The sequence below is a fragment of the Pseudorca crassidens genome, chromosome 15, assembly GCF_039906515.1.
Source record: "Pseudorca crassidens isolate mPseCra1 chromosome 15, mPseCra1.hap1, whole genome shotgun sequence".
NCBI lineage: Eukaryota > Metazoa > Chordata > Mammalia > Artiodactyla > Delphinidae > Pseudorca > Pseudorca crassidens.
In genome coordinates, this window is record NC_090310.1 from 65,677,267 (window position 1) to 65,699,829 (window position 22,563).

The 22,563-nt window shown below is 37.7% G+C and overlaps 1 protein-coding gene across 4 annotated transcripts in view; it reads right to left on the reverse strand.

Annotated features, from left to right (window-relative positions):
- Positions 1-22,563, reverse strand: part of UQCC1 (ubiquinol-cytochrome c reductase complex assembly factor 1) — a 90,968-nt gene that overhangs the window by 52,923 nt on the left and 15,482 nt on the right. For 3 of the 4 annotated variants that reach the window (XM_067707940.1, XM_067707939.1, XM_067707937.1), the window contains exons 3-6: positions 17,586-17,669; positions 16,558-16,665; positions 10,979-11,051; positions 4,429-4,486 (exon numbers count right to left, since the gene is read on the reverse strand). In XM_067707940.1, coding sequence (XP_067564041.1) covers positions 4,429-4,486; positions 10,979-11,051; positions 16,558-16,665; positions 17,586-17,669 — 323 coding nt within the window. The remainder of the gene's footprint in view (positions 1-4,428; positions 4,487-10,978; positions 11,052-16,557; positions 16,666-17,585; positions 17,670-22,563) is intronic. The other variant, XM_067707938.1, reaches the window with a different exon arrangement.

Here is a 22,563-nt window from a genome sequence, read left to right on the forward strand (position 1 = left end):
TTTTATGGATTTATGTTTAAGAATAAGCAGGTACTTAACTAATAAATAGTATTAGTAATATTAAATATTATTCATATTAATAAATAATTATTTAATTAGATACGTCAGTAGTTTTAGTTACCAATGAGGAAAGCAACTTAAAGCAACTCGAAGTTAGCCAGACCCATACTGGAATTTCCTCTCTACCATGCACTAACTAGCTCTGCGGCCAAGCTCTCTGATGGCTCTCAGTCTTTGATCTCTCATGTAAACAGGAATAAAGCAGTTATAAGAATGTGTGAGATAATATAAGTAAATAATTTTTAAAATAGTACTGTAAGGGGCCCAGTAGTTATTATATTTATGATATACCTGACTTTAAAATAAATTAAAAAAATACAAACTGCATTTTCCTCTCCACTCTACCTCCATCATAGGCATATTCTAATTTTATTTGTTCTATTCCATTTTCTAAAATTAATTTCTGTATCTATAACGTACTAGTGTTCCATGACAAATTTTAAAATGGGGGTCTCTGCAAATCTATTAATACTTAGAACACCAACATAAATTCTACCTACATATACCTCACCCCCCAGGGAAACTTAAGTAGGTGCAGAGCTTTTGCCACTAACAGGCAGTGGCCCCGAACCTTCCAATTGCCATAGGAGCCAAGTCAGATCTGAGGCCATAAATTATTTAATCAACATTTATTGAGCTGAAGAAATACCTCATTTTCATATCTCTCCAAAAGGAAAATAAATATAATTCTTGGCCTCAATAAATTCACCATCCACAAGGAAGACTGATACATATACGATAAAATATAAAAATGTTATGTGATGAGTGCTATAAGAGAGGTATTCAAAATATTAAAGGAACTCAGAAGAGGAACTAACTCTGCCTTCAGAGGGAAGGGAAGGCTTCAAAGCAGAGATATCTGAGTTGGATATTGAACAAAAAATAGGTGTTTGTCAGGTGGAGAGGAAGGAGAAGGACTTTCTAGGCAGAAGAAAGCTTTGTGCAGAAGACTTGAAATTGCTATTACATAGTTTAACTTTTTCTTGCAGGGGAGGGAGTGATGGTGGTAGTGGTACCTAGAACGGCACCAGACGAGAGTGGTAAAGGTGGCATATTTGGTGGGATATGAATGCCATGCTAGGAAACATACTTTATCCTGAGAACAATGGAGAATATTAAGGAGAGAGAGTGTGTGTGTGTGTATACTAATCCAATTTGTATTGAGAAGACCAATGGCACAGGAAGAGGGAAGTTGGAGGCCAAACACCAGTTTTCAGGTACTGTTACTTGTAACCCAGTGAAATCAATTTAGTGGGTGACATCTTGAATTTCTGTTTTAAATGAATTCAAATGGAGTAGAAAATATCAGAGATCATCTGACATTGTAAGGATAAGTTTTATAAAACTTTTGTGTCAGATGCATGTGTGTGTTCTGGATTGCAAGGTAAAATGCATTTGTTACTATGGGTCATGGTCAAAAAAGTTTCAGATGGTGAAACTGGTGCCTGACCAGATGAAGGGAGTGAGGGAAAAGTCAAGGAGGCTTCACAGGTTTCTGGTGTGGGTACCTGAATGGATCACAATGCCACTGTCCCAGACAGGGAACAAAGGAGGAGGCTGGCTTTTATCAAGTCCACATGGGAATGCTGGAAACCCCTCACAGCAACCTCTCTCAGCATTTTTTCAGTAGCCATGGTGAATACTAATCTTGTTCAGCAAAGACAAAGGACACATAGTCACCGAAGCTGCAAGCTCACAAGAATACACAACTGATAAGGGCCTTCTGGAACTGGAGGGGTCCCAGTCCTAAATCCCAACACACATAAAAATTTGGGAACCAGAGAAAGCAGACAGGATAAGGGAAACATCAACACCTCTTCCAGGGAACTAACAGGATATGAGAAATCCTGTCTCTATTCTGAGAGCCAACAGGGAGTCATCACCCTTGGGAACCTAAGCAAGCTTTCTGTAAAGTCTACTGCCAGGGTATTCTAGTTTTGTGGGTTTTTTTTTTTTTTTTTTCACGGTTGGGGGGGGGCGGATTCTATTTTTATGACTGCTTTCTAAGCCTCCCCACCTCTCCCTCACACTACCACCCACAGGAGGTATTTCAACCCTGCACATCCCTAGCAAGTCCACTGAGCCCTGTAATACTGGATTTGGTGATCCCTCAGTTACCCTCCTGGAGCTTCGGGCTAAGAAAACAGGACTTAGAAGAGCACAGCTTTTCTGCAGACTCGGGGTGGATCCCTTATTCCCTCTAAGAATCCTATCCCCTGGAAGAGAGTTTCCCCAATTCTTCTTGGAGGATCATAGCACAATTGGACACTAAAGTAACTTCCTGGTGACCCTTTCCACTACATTTCTCCACAAACCAGCCCTGAGTGCTTCAGACAACTTGGCTGCCCTCAAATACTCCATGTTCTTGTACATGTTCTATGTTTTGCTCCTAATAATTCCCTCAACTCAAATGCCCTTTTCTCTGACAGAAATTCTACTCACCCTTCATGGTGCATCTCAAATGCCACCTCTACCACAGAGCAACTCTTTATCCAATACATACTTCCTCATCCACCAAATTTGGATTTAGTCACACCTCCTTATCCTTCCATAGTATCTGCTTATGCCTTGGGCACAGCACTTTTTTCATTGTCATCCATTACAGGCAATTGTACTGTGCCTGTTTTCCACTCGACTAATTTTCTTGAAGGTGCACACCATGTCATGTCCTACTCTCCAGTGCCCCCCAGTCCTTAACACAATAAGAGTTTGCTGATTCATCCCACCGAAGCCCGCAGATCATGAGAACCAAGGAGGAAGGATGGAGGGGACACCAAGCATAGACAGGCCTCCCTCCCCCTACTTAACTGGTGGTGGTACTCCCCACTCCTCTGAGAAATTAAACCAACCTCAGCAAGGAAGGCTCAGCAGGCACATTTGGAAATGGTGGCTAACTGGAAAGAACTACAAGTAGTTTCAAGGTTCTCCCAGCTGCTAGTAGTCAGGTATTGACGTTGGGATGTGGTCACAAGGATTATATTTTTTATTTTGCCATCCACTCCCTCTAACACTCTGATACCTCTGGCTATTGGGCAATAAAGAGTCTTTCATTCTGACTCTGAATATTATCTTTGAGCTCCTCTGGGAACAGCCTAGCCTCCTCTCATCCCTCCCACCTTTCCAGTGAGTAATTCCACAGGGCCACCTCTGCAATCCTCTCCTCTTGAAAAAGTAGTTTTCCTCTCAGTACATCCAGCTGCCCTCCCTGAACCTTTTCCTAACCTTCACCATTCAGACAGAAGGTGGTTGGCCTTCTTAGCTGCCTGACTAAAAGACATGGCACATTTCAAGGGTTTTGATAGTTGCAGCTTCCTCTGTGATCCTACAGGCACTACTTACTCAGATTTATTATAGAACTTAGCCAGTCCAATTTATAACTGACTATTATATATGTCTTATCTCCCTCACTAGACTGTGAGCCTCCTGACATAGCTTACTAACTGCCCAGGACACAGTGTACACTCAACAAACTACCGGCTTAGGAAAAAACAACATGAACTGCCACCTTAGGCCCCTTAGCCAATCTCACTGACTATGTGAGTTCAGAAGAAATATTTCAGAGGTGATCAAAACCAAAAAGTCTTTATATAGTAGTCAGTCCTGTGATGCAAAGCTCAGCTGAAGGCAGTCTCAAACAAGGGTCCTTTTGACAGGGCAACCATTCCCCACGTTCCTCAGATACTACGGTCAAAGTAGTAAACTTAGTTCTCCAGAATTTACTTTCCCAAGATCTGGCAGTTCAATAAATAGTCCCCAGCCCCCACTTCAACGTCTCTCCTATATCCTTCTGACCTTTAATACTGTGTAACATTAGATGAAAAATTGATTTTTTTGGCTACTTAATTTGCAGCTGAAGAAAAAATATACTGTTTAAGGTGTTAAATATTTTTACATGCAACAAAACTGGCATGAATCTAACCTGTATGCACATTTTAGAGGTACAGGCGTAAATGTCAGTGCTATAATTTGTTATAGGTTTCTGATGACCAGCAATGAAAATGACCACGGATGCTCACAATTCAAACCACTTTTACGTAAATGTGAACTTTCCTAAAACAGCGAAGGGAAAGAACTTTCCACCCAAGCTCATAGGGTCTCTTACAGATACTGATAGCATTGTTCACTGGGTTAGGTGTTCTTTGAGAAAATCCTACAAATATTAGTTTCTTTCTGGGACTATGCTTTGACCTTTAATAAAAAAATGTGCTACAAGACACCAGTTATTAAAATGAAAGGAACAGCTTTTAATGCCTGAACAACTGCGATTTCATATAATCAGCCCTGCTGAAGGCTATACCTTAACAAGTCAGCAGTGTTTTAAAAAAAAAAAAAATACATTTGGTGACTTCACTTAAATTGCTCACTTACCAGACATGAAGTAGAGTTATAAGAAACCATGAATTGAATGTATCAGGCATCTGACACCCTAGAAAATAACAATAAAGTATAAATATGTGAAGGTTTAGAAGAGGCATATGGACTATATTTGAAATATCGGTAGGAATTTGTTCAACTAAAATATATGGTAATCACAGTGCTCTCTGATTATGCTATCATAGAGGAGGCCAATGGAACCACAAGGCAAGCCCATGGGTTGATAAAGCACTGAATGCAGTCAGACAAACAGGCTTCTAGTTACAGCCCTGTTACCACCTTGCTGTGTGGACTTGGGAAAGTCACTTCTCTTCTCTGAGCCTCAGTTTTCTCACTTTGTATAATGTGGCCTGAACAATCTTTATAATTCCTTCCAACTCTGATTCAATGTTATTTTCCCCTCCTGGTCTCCAATTCTTCTGGAAAGCTAGGCAGACACCACCTTACCTACCCCACTTAACTAGAGGCTTTTTTTCACTTGAGCCCTGCTGAGAAATCTAAGTTCTTCTTGTCCATCTCCCTTTCCTGTTTTCTTTCTCTAAGGTGACCCAGTGGGTATGCTAAATGATTCAATCAAAATAAATGATCAGAAGAAAGAAGCAGGACTCTAGGGAGCTACAGTTGAATAAGAAAGCAGATAATATCTAATGAAAGGTTGTTCATCACCCCCAGGAATGACAAACCTGGTAGGGTTTCTCCTTGGTTTAAGAAACCAAAAATCAGCTCAGGGCTTAGACATCCAAGCGTCTCAATTCTCAGATCTCTAAGAAATGCCTCTGGCTGGATGAGGGGTCCCCCACAGAATATGCCCTCCTTATTACACGGCAGGGAGAAAAGCTGGAGCAAGAGGATAAAGAAAAAAGAGAGGGCTTCCCTCGTGGTGCAGTGGTTAGGAACCCGCCTGCCAATGCAGGGGACATGGGTTCGAGCCCTGGTCCGGGAAGATCCCACATGCCACGGAGCAACTAAGCCCGTGCACCACAACTACTGAGCCTGCACTCTAGAGCCCGCGAGCCACAACTACTGAGCCTGCGTGCCGCAACTACTGAAGCCTGCGAGCCTAGAGCCCGTGCTCCACAACAAGAGAAGCCACCACAATGAGAAGCCCGCGCACCACAATGAAGAGTAGCCCCCGCTCGCCGCAACTAGAAAAAGCCCGCGTGCAGCAATGAAAACCCAACGCAGCCAAAAATAAATAAAAACAAATCAATTTATATCAATAAATAAGAGAATCAGTGGGAAACTTGGGCCCTTAGAGTAGAATCTGTCCTTTGGAGTAATGACGCAAGAAGGAAGTAGTATCTTCTGCCTTTCAGCAAACGAAGTATACAATGTACTAAATGATAACAAATAGGGGCCACTAAGATAGAAAACACAGAGCAGGACCCCTGTGAGGTACACTAACAACGCCAATAATAATAAAGAGCTGTAATTCACTGTGTGCTTACTATGTGTCAGAAATAATAGGTACCTTACAAGCATTAGTTCAATGACTCCTCCTAACATTCCTAAGAGGTGGGTATTGATATTATCCGCATTTGACAGGTGAGAAAACTGACTTAGAGAGATCATGACAATTGCCCAAGGTCACACAGCTATGAAATGAGACATCTGGAATCAAATTCAGATCTGCTTGATTCCATACACTGTTGGCTTAATCGCTAACTGCCTCTCTAATACTAGTATCAGAAACTAACATTCACTAAGGGTCCATACTTCCTGTCAGGTCCACCGTTAGTCATGTCAATATATTATCTCACTTAATCCTCACTTTAACCCTGAAGGAAGGCATTATAAGCCTCATTCTAGAGATAAAGAAACAGGGCTCGAAAAGTCTAAGTAACTTGCAGGCAGCCACAATATTAACAAGCTAGTGGCTGGGCTGGGATTTCAGTCCAGGTCTGTCACAAACTGACACCAAAATACACTGGTGAGCTTACTGGGAGGTGCCCAGCAGCTGTCAAGTGGACTTCCTCTTGGAGCCCAGCAGGAGGGAGGTGAAGGCTAGCCTGGCTAGCCATTCAGCTATTAAGACACATGCCATCTGAGAGTGGGCCAACCACCCTCCACCTAGAACAAGAATAGCCATGAGAAACTCTCAAGCCCGGATCTAAAGTTGGGTCTTTTTTGGATGCTAGAACAAAACATTAAAAAGAAAAGTTTTCTTGGAAGTCTGTCTTTCAATCTGGAAAATGAAATTTGGCTGCTTCTAAAGGACAATCTGTTCAGTTGCTACCTCTACATCAAAGCTTCCCAGCAGCCTCCAGGAGCCTTTCCAATTTTCTCAAAGAGGGAATCAGTTCTTCGGCTGGAAAGCATAGACAGACAGGCCAGCAACTGGACTTGGGTCACAATTTTCCCTCTGGGGGTCAGCTCAGGGCTGAGGATGGGAAAAGAGCTGGCATATGATTGACTCCCTGTACCCACTGGGGTCAGAACAGAAACCCACGGGGTAAAGCCCTAAAAAATAAGACCGCTGAAAGTTTGACTGTGAGCAGCTCAACAACACAGCAAACTCTTTAGCTTCATGAAATGTCTTTAAACACTTCAAAGTTAAAACCTGCTATAGGGTCTTGCCATGATCACACTCTTGCTCCAGTACACACTCAGTGCACTATTTTCTGAGGCTAGGTACTTTCCTCCTCAACATCAAGTTGGATAAAATTAAATAATTCATTACTATTATGGGGCAGCAGTATTAACATAGTTGTTTGTTTAACGCAGACACCAGGGTCAAATATCCTGATTCAAAACCTTAACTCTAGGGCTTCCCTGGTGGCGCAGTGGTTGGGAATCCGCCTGCTGATGCAGGGGACACGGGTTCGTGCCCCAGTCTGGGAAAATCCCACATGCCGCGGAGCGGCTGGGCCCGTGAGCCATGGCCGCTGGGCCTGCGCATCCGGAGCCTGTGCTCTGCAACAGGAGAGGCCACAACAGTGAGAGGCCTGCGTACCGCAAAAACAAACAAACAAACAAAAAACCTTAACTCTACCTCTTACTTGGTATATGACTCTGGGTAAAGTTACTTTACCTCTCAGTGCCTCAGTTTTCTTCTCTGTAAAAATGGGAAAACAAGAGAACCTACCTTACAGGATTCTTGTGAGGATTAAATGAGATAAGGCCTGTAGAACATTTAACAAAGTAGTTAGTATTTAATAGGTACTCAATAAATATTCACTATTGATTTTTAGTGAACTGTTTAAACACGAGGGTTTAAATTATCTTTGAAAAAACTCACTATTTAAGACTGCATCAATAAAATGATGAACCTCAATCTTTTTTTCTTCAAGTTTTAAAAAATATATTTATCATATACTTACACAAAATTGATATATTTGATAGCTGAGTATTAGTAGCAGAAAGAAAGGTAGAACCTCAATTTTATTAACTCAAAATTTATTCACTAAGGAGTTCCTCTCCAAAGTATGAACTCTTAAGGGCTAAAAACAAAGCAGTCTGCAGACAACAGTGTGGTATTAAACACAAGCTTTACTGATTGGCTGGACGCCTCTGCCCCTAAGTGCTCTTTATAACAGAAATGATCTCCAAAAGACCAGTTAGCAAACACTGTGTGCTCACAGAGGGTACACTCATTTATGCCACAATGACATCATCAGAACATCCTGGAAACAAGAGTTGGCTCTTAAGCTATCTCACCAGTCAGAATCCCCAATATCTAGGTCTCTGGATCAAGACGTCTGAACACTTTGGCTCTGAGATGACAGAGTATCTATAACTTTGGCATTTTGTGAGGGCCTGTCCAAGAGGCTGATAGGCATATTGTTTACTGAGTAAAGAAACTCAATCTTCATGAAATATAACTGGTCTCACTTTTGTTGGAAGAGTGAGAATGACACTGACCAGCTACCTGGGACTCTCTCTCCTTTTAAAAAGCTACTGAATTCTCAGGACTCTATAAGTCAAGCCCTAAAAGACCAAAAAATCCAAGGGAGTAATAGCCACTTTAAAGATGTAATCTTAGAAAGCAATATATCTATACACATTCTCTTCTTTTACCCCAAACCTGTCTGGCCTACTCTTTAGAATCCAAGGTGCAAGAAAGTCAGTCTCATTATTTTATAGATATTCTTTATCTGCCTCTAAATGGTACTTTTCACACTTGCTCCCTTTTTTATTCACTGGCCACAGTTTGGAACCACTTTGGTTTGATTCTGAAATTTAATCTAACCACAAATGACAAAGATGGACCACAATGGAGCACAATACAAAGGAACATGATATAGGTCTAAAAGGTAATTCTCAAAGTGAGTCTTAGAAAACCTGAAGTAAGAGTGGTGTCACTGAAAAATGTGACATCAGATGACTACTTCAAAGGGCAAGACTAGGACAAAGCTCACTGAGATGTACACACTCTAATATACATAAACATCAGCTCACAATACTAACAGAACATCTCACAGAGGTAGGTCTCATTTAAAAACTATAAAATAGGGCTTCCCTGGTGGCGCAGTGGTTAAGAATCTGCCTGCCAATGCAGGGGACACAGGTTCGAGCCCTGGTCCAGGAAGATCCCACACGCCACGGAGCAACTAAGCCCGTGCACCGTAACTACTGAGCCTGCGCTCTAGAGCTCGCGTGCCACAACTACTGAGCCTGCGTGCCACAACTACTGAAGCCCGCGCGCCTAGAGCCCGTGCTCCACAACAAGAGAAGCCACCACAATGAGAAGCCTGCGTGCCGCAACGAAGAGTAGCCCCCACTCGCCGCAGCTAGAGAAAGCCCGTGTGCAGCAACGAAGACCCAACGCAGCCAAAAATAATAATAAATAAAAATTTTAAAAAGTAAAAAAAAAAACTGTAAAATACAAAAAATTATAAAACACAAAAATATTAAAATGGATTACAATTTCTATTTTGCAGTTATTTTCATTCACAGGCAATATGTTATAGTAGAAAAATTCCTGGATTTTAAGCCAGATGACACAGGATCAAGGCTTGACTAAGCAACCTTGGGCAAATCACTTAGCCTTTTTATAAGTTTCAATTGTTTATGAAAACAAAAGAAAAATGAAAATAAGAATACAAGCCCTTCCGGTCTCACATGTTTTGTAATTCCTAAATGAGACAAAAGTAAAAGCATACCATGTAAGTGTGAATTATTAAAATATAATAGTTAATAATTTTAATAAACTTTTATTTTTATAAGTAGTTTACAACAGATTATAAATTGAAGCATGATATATTAATTTAAATATGTAATAATAGTCTCATTATTCAAGAATCTTCAATAATGAGGATTAGCTAAACAAAGATAGCTAGTAAACATCCTTTCAAAATAATTATAAAAAGTTTATGAGTTATTTAATATTAAATAGATGTGTAGGATGAGGTTTTAAAAAGATCTGATGAAAAATACTTGAGTACATGGATTCAAGAAACCACTTGAGAAAAATCCAGCTTCTAATATTAATAGTCTCTTCATCAGGTAGAGAAAGATTATTTTCTCCTTTCACACTAATTTCTCCTAAAGTAAGAAATTGTTAGAGATTAAAAAAGGAGGAAAGTTTTCTTTCCTGACTATGAGTAAATAAGAAATGGAAGGTGGATACTAAATTAGGATTACAACTCAGCACAGTATTTTAAGTTTCCAATGAAATATTGTACCAATCTGCTGAAATAGTAAAAATGACAAAACTTGCATTTAATTTAAAAAAACAAAATAGTTATTAAATAATCAAAACTTCATCTCTTTCTTCATTGTTGTTAACATAATTATATATAATTATTGGCTGTCCATGAAAAATATCAAGTATATTTAGTTAAGTGTTTGTTGCTTTGAGGATAATGACTGTTACCACAGATGTGAACAGAACGCATTTCCTTCCAAAATCTGTGGAACTGGAAACAGCTTAACCTTTCCCAATGACTTTATAAGTATCTGCTTTAAATGACATGTTTATAACTACAACAGTTTACATTAACAAAATGAATACTGTATTGATATAATCAACTGCTAGTGAAGATGATATAAACCAGTAAAACACTTTTGGAAAGCAATTTATCAATGGGATAAAAATAAAATTATATGTGCCTTTTGACTCAACAGTCCTTCTACAGAAAGAAGAAAAATCATGAGGCATATTCCAGGGTTAACTAAAACAATTATAAACTAGAAATAAAAGAGGAATGATTGGGCAGAAGTTCATGTCAAAAATACTGAGTAAAACACCCAGAACGTAAAACAGGATGTGTTTACTCTGAGTACACTCTTATGTAAAAAGATGCATGTGTGGACAAGGGGGAATGATGATGTCAAAGTACTGGACAAATTTTTAGGTCTTTTTTCAAACTTGTTAAAACGTCTTATTTATAGGGTTCTTTTGGCCTTTGTTTATTCTATTAAAAGAGAAAAATAAGCAGCTTTTATTATACATTTTGTTCAGGAAAAACTGTTTTACTGGTAACTTAAAAAGAAACCCGATCCTACCAAGACACAATCATAAAAATGAAAAGTAGATTTATTTTCCTTTTCACAACTATCAAAAATAGTAACTTACAAAAAAAAAAAAAAAATAGTAACTTACTTCGAAAGAATTCCTCGAAGTCAGTTTTCTCCACACAGCTAGTATACATGCGCAGGGCCGCAATCTTAATCTTCTAGACAAAGAAAATAAAACCAAACTCAAGACATGACCAAGTGAATGTTCTACTGCCATTAGATGTAGGTCACAGAATCTTATATGCTTTTCAACTAGAAGGATGGGTCCAAACCTGTCTCTAGCCATTCACAGACTTCACACAATTTTACGATTTTGGCATCAAAATGTCAAAAAGGTTTTCCCAATATTTAGACGAACTCTCTCCTTTAATTCAAACCCATTTCACCACGTTTCAGCCTCTAAACCACCATTCAGAACCATCCACATTAATTCTTTATAATCTGAAACCCTTTATATTAAAAAAATTACCCATTCTCCTTACCAAAATCAAACAAACAAAACCCTCCATCCTTTGATCTTTCCTCAGAAGCCCTATTAACTATTCTGTCTTTTTTTTCCCTGAAGGGAGGGGGTCACTTTTTTTTATGTTTTCCCTAGTTTTATAGTTTGCTGATTAACAGAATACTATGTTTATAAATAAGAGTTTCTAATGAATGTAAAATATAGTAAAAGGATCAACCTTTTACTATTCCCCAAAGCACTAAGAATTCTCTTAGAATCTTGATCTGGGTGGTGGTTTTAATTTATTCACTGAGCTGTATACTTAAGATTTGTATATTTTACTGTATGTACATTATGCCTTCACAAAAACCTAAAAATGAAAAATAAATTCTTGTAAGGGTTGACTGTAGGTCTGAAGACCAACTCAGTGCTAAAAGAAGAAGAATTTCTAAGGGCTTTCAAAATATTTCCTTCAGGATACAATTAAATTAGTCCATCAACAAAAGGCTCGTAGAAGCTTATTTTTCCTTAAAATGACAGAGAAAATTACTCAAATATACACAAACTAAAAAATATGTATATGCAAAGAGAATGGCATAGCAACTGAAGAAAAACCAACCTAGAATTTTAGCAGAGCTGTTTGGTTATTAAGGTTCAAAGTCACCAAGGATATACTATATCCAATACTATATAATATTTATATTTCAGTTTCTGATGGGCAGAAATACCTATAATAAATTAAAGTATTATGTCTTTGATTGCAATTAAGATTTTTTCATTTGCTAATGTTAAGTTTTCAATGATTTTAGTCTAAAGTTCATATGGGGGAAAACAGAACAGAACATATAACAAATGGAAATCAGATATACTTATATGAGCAGTAAATCAGCATTGGAAGTCCACATTTAAACAAATGGTGAGACACTAAAAAGAAAGAGCAAATTAAACCTAAAAGCAAGCAGAAAGAATGATATATAAAGATAAGAGCAGAAATCAGTGAAATTGAAGACAGAAAAATAACACAGAAAATCAAAAGAGGCCAGAGCTGGTTCTCTGAAAATATCAATAAAATTGACAAAAATTTAGTAGAACTGATCTAGGGGGGAAAAAAAGGAAAAACAGAGAAGATACAAATTACCAACATCAGGAATCAGAGAGGAGAGGAACATCACTACATATCCTAAAGATATTAATAGGATAATAAGGGAATATTTTGAACAACTTTAGGCCAATAAATGTGACTACTCAGATGAAATGGACGAATTCATTGAAAGATACAAACTACCAAAGCTCACTAGAATAAATAAATAACATGAATAGTCCTATCTCTATTTTAAAAATTGGATTTGTGGCTAAAAACCTTTCCCCAAAGAAAACTCCAGGCTTGATGGCATCACTAGAGAATTCTATTGAATATCTAAAGAAATGATACCAAATCTACACAAACTCTTCCAGAAAAAAAGGCGAAAGAACACTTCCCAGCTCATTCTATGAGCCAACATTACCCTGGTGTCAAAACCAGTCATCAGAAGAAAACAAAACTACAAAACCATAGCCTTCATAAGCATAGATCCAAAACTCCTTAACAAAATACTAACATCAATATTTTAAAAGGAGATCATATCATGATCAACTGGGATTTATCCCAGGAATGCCAAGTTGATTCAACATTCACAAATCAATAAGTGTAATTCACCGTATCAGCAGTCTACAAAAGAAGCATGTTTAACTTTTTAACACCTGAGGTTCTTGGAAGTATGTGACATAGAACACATTTGGGGAAGCACTGGTTTGTACCATCACCAAACTAATGATATCCTAATGATATCGTTATCCTAATGCTTTGGCCTTGACAGGCCTATTCCTATCCTTGAAACAGAGAGTTTAGGACATCTATAAGCTTTTGTTCCAGTCAACAAATAATTTATTGAGCACCGAACTCAGTGCCTAAAACCGATTTGGACACTAGGAATACAGCAGTAAACAAAGCAGTTAAAAACTCTTTTCATGGAACTTAAGGCCTAGTTCAACTATCAATACATTTATAATTTTAAGTAAAATTCCTAATGGCCTGTGTCTTGATTTTTTTTTTTAACTCGGCAGTTTCCTTCTGATTCTGGTTCATAATTAATCACTCTGCCTAAGGAAAAGCACACTTGCCTCCAAGGCCCAAATCGTTCCACGAGAAAGAGGTTTTTCCCCACAACATGTTCATGAAGCAAGCATTCATTACAAATAATGAAGACTTCACCAGATTGGCCAGTGTATGTATACAGTGCTCATACTGCAGCAATCAGGAGCATTTTAGAGTTCCTCACTTCTCCTGCAGCGAGGCCAAACCTTTATACTTGGGTGAGCCATTTTCCTGGACAAATCTCTAAAGCAAGTCCCTTAAGACCATCACACAGGGACTGGAAATAACAACTCAGGGAAAGAACCTCTTCAAGATTCATGCATTAATATAAGTTAAAGAAGTAGGTGGACTAAATTTCCATCCAGTCAATACAAATTGTTCTGGTCCTCAGACGACTTCATTCTAACTTTGGAAGACTTCATCAGTCTACTTGACTAAAACACAAGCACCTAAGACAGGTTTAGGAAATGAAAATCAGCCCTCCCACTAACTGATGCATTTTGTACCATCCCACAAGATAAAAAAACGAATCTAGTAAAAGGCTTACACTAAAACAACTGTGTGAGAGTTGGAAGGGGCTTTGAAGTCATTTGAACTTTCTATTCTGTACTGGAATTCCTTCTACAGCATTCTTGATTCATGGTCAACTATCTGGGCCCCTGTTCAAACAAGTCCAATGACCTTGTGAGGCTACCTATCCCACTGGAGGACAACTCTTGCTAAAGTTTTGTTATATTGAACATAAATCTGCTTCATGTAACATTCAGTAAACACTATCTGCACACTGGAATACCTCAGATTAAGTCTCCATTTTTTTTACATTTGCCCCTCAAACACCTGAGAAGAACCATTATGTCTTCTCTTTTCCAGGCAAAGTATCCCTATTTCCTTCAACCACTCTGCATTCAACAGTTTCTGAAGCCTTCACAAGGCTCACTGCCCACTTCTGAATGCATTCCAGTTTGTCAGTGTCCTTCAGAACAGGAATAACTTTTTGGCTTAATGCTAATCTGAAAACCGCCTATTCAATGACATGTGGCTCAATCTGTTAAATGTTATCCTTATCTTATCTGATACTGCTCCATAAAGATAATGAAAAAGAATGGTTATTTCAGGATAATCAAATAGGTAAGGGAAAGCCACATTTAAATTCCTAAATATGGATCTAGAAGAAAAATGGAACTACACATGAAAACATTACATAAAAAGATGGAGGAAAGCTGGCTGATACCGCTGATGCAGAGACAAGCAGACATTTTACTCCCTAATGAAAGACATGAGAAAACACAAAATTCAAAGATTCTTGCCAGTGCAACCCAATACACGTGTCTGCCACAGATTTCTGAGTCAACATTTGCTGAAAAGCGCTCTCAATCTTTCAATATGGAAAATTATACCTACATCTTCCCACCCAAAATATACTAGAATGTCATACTTTGATGTTTTGATGTTACAAATTAAAAAAATGAAGGTTACAGGAAGTAGACACTGCCACATCACAAAAGAGTTTTTAAATACAAATATTAGGGACTTAGTTGAGGTCACAAGGGAACCAAGAAAAATCAGAGACTAACTTAAACAGTGAAGAAATTTTCCTGATGAGTTAGTAATCCTCCAAATGGTAGCCAACTTTGCCCCTGGAATCATAAAAATACGGACGAGACAAAGCATATGGAAGCAACCAAGTGGAACTCAACCATCAAGAAATGAATAAAACAGTAAACTTTTTCTCTTTTCTTTCTTTCTTTCTGCTCTCATTTACCTTTTAATTTCTTACTTTCAAACAAAACACACATTTTAAGTTTTTCAATCCAAATGTATTATCGCAAATATTTTTTTAATAAAGGAAAAGATCCTGGTTAACAATATTACCAAATATACCAGTGATTATCATTTGTCAAGAATTATGATGTAAAAAAAGATAACTTTAATGAGCATAACTAATATTTCATTAATGATTAAGAAGACACTTCATAACCTTAGGGTCTCAAGGACATCATTATAACCTAGTTATGTGTGTGCTATCTTCTATACTTTTCAAAGCCCCTTACAAACAAAATGCTTGTGGAATCACTGTTCAATTTATGTAAAACGGAGATTATAGAGAGAAGCCTATATTTGCTACAGTGAGAACTGTTAGGAAGAGAGCCAGATATTATAAGAAGAAACTAAAAGTAAAGTTCACAATAAAATTGAAATTCTAATTTAACTCCAACTTGTTAAAATGGTGTAACTGGAATAATTTAGTCATTTTGGGCAAAGTTATAATGTTTTCTAGAAAAGTCTTCCCTACTGCTTTTTGTTGGTTTGCTTTAATATATAACTTATGACTGATTAGGCTTATCCAACATTCTAGCAACCTTGAAAAGTATTAAAAGGTACTTTTGCCATAACTGTAGAGAGAAACAGTAGTACTAGGAGATAACTGGGCTGAGAAAAACCCAATGACTTGTGTTTTATTATTTTAATTGGTTAGAGGCATTGCTATAAAAGTCCAGGGGCAGTAGCACCTGATGTAGAGAGGACATTCATTCATTTATAGCAAGTACCATAAAACAGATAACATGCTAGGCCAAGACCTGATTAGGAATGACACAGTTAGCAAACAGCCCTCATAATAAAATATGAATTACAATAAATCATAGAATTGATTAATTTTAAAAATGCTTATTAGGAAAATTTTAAAGGAAGTCATTACAATGACCTAGGGAAAATCACTTATGCATCACAGAGAGTGTTTCCTTAAGAGCAGTGCCCATCAAAACATTTGGCCCATCTAACTTCTGAGAACTCATCTATATGGCATAACATGTAGCAAAGACCTGGAAAGACCAGTGTTATTGGATTGCCTGCTACTGAGATACTTCTAAGGAATCAGGTTAAGGGAGTAGAGGGACTATTTCAGCCCCACATGCTGTATAGACCTGACCTGGAACGGGGGGCAAGGGGACAACAACATATTTTGAAGCTCTCAAAATAATATAAGTATTTCACAAAAAGCAAAGCAGAAGCTTTAAAAAATTCTTCTGTGAAGAGCAGAAAGCACAAAGCTCAAGAAGAAAAATGAAAACAACTTAAAAGACTTTACCCATTTACTGTATTTCAAAGGTCCTGTGAATCCCATGGCTTCTATTATCTTTGTGAAGGCACCAACCTTCTCCTCAACAGGCTGTGGGGAATCCTTGGTAGAAGAAAGCTATTTATTCAAAAAGAAGGAAACCAAAATTAGTTGCAAAAAAGTTTTTTTAAAAGAATGCTTTTATTTCTCACTAGGGTCTAAGGGCATTTTTTATTGCTTAGATTTTTTTTTTTTTTAACCTAGAATTTTTCATTCTCATTTTTCTGGGTACCTTATCACTCAGTACAAACACATCTGGAACCCTAATAGGTGTCCTCTAAATTCCAGAGCAGACATACCCACCTCACTGACCATATGTCTATGAACCCATGTCTAGGAAATGATAGATTTGGGGTATCAGAATAAAAGTTCTATGGAAAAGAGTACTTTAAAAAAGAAATCTTGATCCCAACCTCCCAAAGAACAATTCTGAGAAACATGTTCTATGTTTATTGACATTATGGGAAAAGGAAAGAAAAATACTGTCTGAAAGCAGTCAAAAGTCATTCAAAGTCATAATCAATCAAAGCATGCACTGAATAAATGTTTTTAAACTCTTTTATTTTTTATTAATGACTATAGGAGATATAGTTTTGTAGTTTGCAAATAAATTCAAAGGAAAACCTATTCTAATGCTAATCCTCCCTAAATGAAGGCAGGCTATACATCCAATAAGAAATTCTCCATCAGTTAAATATTACTTTATTTTTAACATATAAAAAAATCTACGACACTTTTTCTCTAAAGTGTTTTCTAAGCAAGAGAGTACAATGGAAGAAATATAGGACACGGGATCAGACACCTTAGGTTCCAATATTCAGTTGGTCTGTCTCTTCCCATCCTTGTGACCTCGGGCAAGTCACTTTACTTCCCTGAGCCTCACCTTCTGCATCTGATAAAATTTCTTGCCTCATCCAGCTAACAATTTTGCTGAATTTCAAGTAAGAACACTTGTGTGAAAGCACGCTATAGACATAGAAAGAACTTGTAAGTCTCACCTTATTTGTGGTATGATACTTCCTACTTAGCTGAATGTCTACTACTGATCCACCACATGCTAGGGCCTGGCTCATCTGGGGCCACTGGGGGATTTAAAAAAAAAAAAAAAAAACAGAGGTAAGCAACACTGAGCATTCACTTAGAGGGTTAGTGTGATCAGAGTTGTTTCAAAGTAAAAAATACAGAATCTTTCTAGCCTTGTTTAACTCAATTCCTAATGTTGCCTACTACATGCTCAATAAACATCTGCTGAATATCTGAATAAGTAAAAGAACGTAAAGTACCTTTCACAAAATAGGTACTCAATAAACAGTAAAAGTCTTCATCATCACCATCATTATCAACATCATTGTCGTTCAGATCAGAACTGTCTTCCTCCAATGTTCACACTGCATTTGAAAGCACTTTGGCAATATAATAGACATTAGTTAAAATTATATGCCAGGCACTATGTATTTGCCTTACATATATTACCTTATGTAATCCTCACCACAATCCTACCAGGTTGGTATTATTATAATCAAGACGAGTAAACATAGTTTTGAAAATAAATTCCTAAGGAAAAAAACTATGCAAGAGATCCTCATTGTAGCATTGTTCACAAGAGTGAAAACTGGGGAATAAGTCCAATAAGAAAGGAGGTGGTTAATTAAATTAAGGTACAGTCACCCAATGGGAAATCAGATAATCAGATTTTTAATAGGCTTTATTTTTAAAAGCAGTTTTAGGTTCACACCAAAAATGAGCAGAAAGTACAGACTGCTCCCATATACCCCCTCCCACACAGCCACAACATCCTCCACTATCAACATCCCCCAACAGAGTGGTACATTTGTTACAATGGATGAACCTACACTGACACATTATCACCTAAAGTCCACAGTTTACATTAGAGATTATTATTTTTAGCAACATGAAAACACTTACAATATGTATAAAATTATAGGTAAACACATGAATGCATAGGGGCAAGTCTAAAAAGGAACACACAGAAATGAAAGAGTTATTTTGCTATGCTGGTAGAATTACAGAAGTGTTTAAGAATCTAGTTTCCAAACTCTCAGTAATGTTTTATTTCCTTTACAATATAAAGGGGTGGGAAAGGAGCAGCAGGAGGGTTCAATTCTGGCTTATTCCAAGAGATGGGACACATGAAATGAAAATGATTTTTTCTTTAATCCTAATGAAGGAAAAAAATAGAATTTCTAAATGTGGAGAGTTACTATTTACTTTTCTTTCCAAACAAGGATATTAAAAGATTAGTCAGGATTCTTCTGGTCAGTCCCAAGAACACTTATGCTTTAATTCACAGGTATCAAGCAGGCTTTGTAACACAGAGACTAAACACAGAACACCTCCCATTACATCACATATATCAGTGTAATGGTCCACTAGAACATGAAGCACTTAAACAGGCTCAAAGAACACAACTAACAGCAGTTTCAACAAGCTGTGCTTTGGGGCAAGGTGTATGTCATGATCTTTTTCTTCCCCTATAGCTCCTTACTTTTTGTATTACCCATTCTTGCCCTTGCCCCCCGAAAAGATTCCCTTGACCTTTAAAAACATTAATTTTTCCTCTGTTTAAACCAAAAAGATATCAAGTAACTTTCTGTGAAAGAGAAAAAATACCCCAAAATACTCAAATGTCACTTTTTCAAAGAGGCCTTTTCTGACCACTTTATCTAAAATAGTTTCTTATCATCCCATTATTCTCTATCATAGCAGTACCCTGTTCACTTTACTCATAGTACTCATTACAATGTACAATTATATATTTATTACACACCCTTATTTTCTATCACCACCACCAAAAATATCCATGAAGGTAGGAACTAGGTGTAGTACCAGAATCAAGTACAGTGTATTATACACAGGAAACCCTCAAACATTTGTTGAATGAACAAACCCAACCACCTGTATGGTTATTTCTTATTATATCCTTCTTGTTCTTATCCACACACATGCCATGCATACATGTTTCATTTATCAAACCTTTATTAAATACCCACAATATGCCAGCCCTTGTGCCAGTTTTTAAGATAAAACAATTACTATCCTATGGAGCTCATAATGTTGTGGAGAAGAGAAAGAAAACTCACTACACAAGAAAGAGAACCGAATATCACATTTAAAAATGTTTAAAGACCACCCACCAAACACACACACACACACACACACACACACACACACACACACACACAAAGTGCTAGAAAGGATACAGAGCAACTAGAACTCTCATACTCTGCCGATGGTAGTGTAAAATGGTACAGTCACTTTGGAAAATTATTTGGCAGTATCTATGAAGCTGAACGTATACATTCTGTAAGATTCAACAATTTCATTCCTAAGTGTATATCCCAACAGAAATGTGTACATATATTCACAAAAAAACATGTACAAGTATGTTCATAAAAGCACTATCAATAAAAGCCCAACTGGAAGCAATCTAAATATCCATCAATAAATAAATGTCATATAGAGTGAAGCAGGTCATAAAGAGAAAAACAAATATCATATACTAATGCATATATGTGGAATCTAGAAAACTGGTATAGATGATCTTATCTGCAAAACAGAAATAGAGACAGACGTAGAGAACAAACGTATGGACACCAAGTTTCTACTATATGGCAAAGTGAATCAGCTATACATGTACATATATCCCCTCATTTTGGGATTTCCTTCCCATTTAGGTCACCACAGAGCACTAAGTAGAGTTCCCTGAGCTACACAGTAGGTTCTCATTAGTTATCTATTTTATACATAGTATCAATAGTGTATATATGTCAGTCCCAATCTCCCAATTCACCCCACCCCCCTTCCCCCTTGGTGTCCATACGTTTGTTCTCTACGTCTGTGTCTCTATTTGTTTTGCAAATAAGATCATCTACACCATTTTTCTAGATTCCACATATATGCGTTAATATATGATGTTTGCTTTTCTCTTTCTTACTTCACTCTGTATGACAGTCTCTAGGTTCACCCACGTCTCTACAAATGACCCAAATTTGTTCCTTTTTATGGCTAATATGCCGTTGTATATATATACCACATCTTCTTTATGCATTCCTCTGTTGATGGACATTTAGGTTGCTTCCATATCTTGGCTATTGTAAATAGTGCTGCAATGAACATTGGGGTACATGTGTCTTTTTGAATTATGCTTTTCTCTGGGTATATGCCCAGTAGTGGGATTGCTGGGTCATACAGTAGTTCTATTTTTAGTTTTTTAAGGAACCTCCATACTGTTCTCCATAGTGGCTGTATCAATTTACATTCCCACCAACAGTACAGGAAGGTTCCCTTGGGCTTCCCTGGTGGTGCAGTGGTTAAGAATCCGCCTGCCAATGCAGGTGACATGGGTTCAAGCCCTGGTCCGGGAAGATCCTGAATGCCACGGAGCAACTAAGCCCATGTGCCACAACTAGTGAGCCTGCACTCTAGAGTCCACAAGCCACAACCACTGAGCCCACATGCCATAACTACTGAAGCCTGTGCTCCTAGAGCCCATGCTCCGCAACGAGAAGCCACTGCAATGAGAAGCCTGCGTGCCGCAACAAAGAGTAGCCCCCGCTCGCCACAACTAGAGAAAAGCCCGTGCGCAGCAATGAAGACCCAACACAGCCGAAAATAAATAAATAAATTTATTTTTTTAAGGAAAAAGACATATTAAGATTTTGCTTTTATTTTTTGCTTCCTAAAAGGTTCTAAAAATGAAAAGACCTCCCTGATAGAGGGAGGGAGAGAGGGGGAGAGAGAGAGAGGGAAGAGACAGAAAGAGAGAGAGAGAGAGAGAGAAAGAGAGAGAGAGAGAAGGAAGGAAGGAAGGAAGGAAGGAAAGAAAAGAAAAGAAAGAAAGAAAAAGAGAAAGAAAAGAAAGGAAGGAAGGAAGAAAGAAAGAAAGGGAAAGAAAAAAGAAAGAAAGAAAAAGGGAAAGGAAAAGAGAAAGGAAAGGAAAGGAAAAAGGAGGGCAGGACTCAAGCAATTCTTCAACACTATATGTATCTTGTCCTTTCAGCAAAGCTATAAGCTCCACCAGGAGACAGTCTATCTTATACTTCTTTTATTTTCTGTCCCATTGCTCAACACCATTCTGGGCATGGAGTAGGCACTCAATAAAAACTAGGTGGAGGTTTTTTTTTTTTTCCAAATAGAAGGACAATCTGGAGAAGGTCCAGAAAAGAACCACAGGAATGATCAAAGAGATGAATAAAAGGTCCTAGTGGAAAGGTTAAAATAAATTGAAGCTGTTTAGCTTGGAGAAAAAGCAACTGAAGAACTAAGGAGTAACTTAGAATAACAACACTTGAGCTGGAAGGAATCTCAGAGATCTTCTGGAAGGAATCTCAGAGATCTTCTAAGTCCTACCTTTTCCTTTCACAGATGAGGAAACTAAGACACAGGGAGAGGGTGCAACTTGCTTAAGGTAGTTTTAGGATAAAAAAAAAAATTTTTTTTTAAGTTTCAATTTACAAGGTGAGGAGAACATTTACCCAAGTAGCATGAACATAAATAGCAACAAAAATAGCAGTTACAAGTTACTGAAGATCTCCCATATGCCCAGCACCTGTACACTTGCTGTTTTACTTATGTTATCTCACAACAACCTCGAAAAGTTGATACTATTTTTTCCCATTTTAGAAATAAGAACACTAAGGCTCAAAGAAGTAAAGTTCATTAAGGGGTAAAACATGTATTCAGAGCTATCTTCTTTGCCCTATATCTAACTGATTTCAAAAACCTGCGTAGAGTTCAACAACACTGGCTCATGTACACTTAGCACCCAGATCTTAATTTCTGAATATTCCAAATATCATTCTCCAATAAAAGGAACCAGGGCTCCTGGGGGGAAACTGTTAACTCTAGGGCTAGAGCAAAGAAAATACAACATGAACCTGAAACATCTTGTGGTGCCAAGAAACAAGGAAGTGTTCAAAAAATGAAGGCACGTAGAAAGAACTTGAAGGAGTTCTC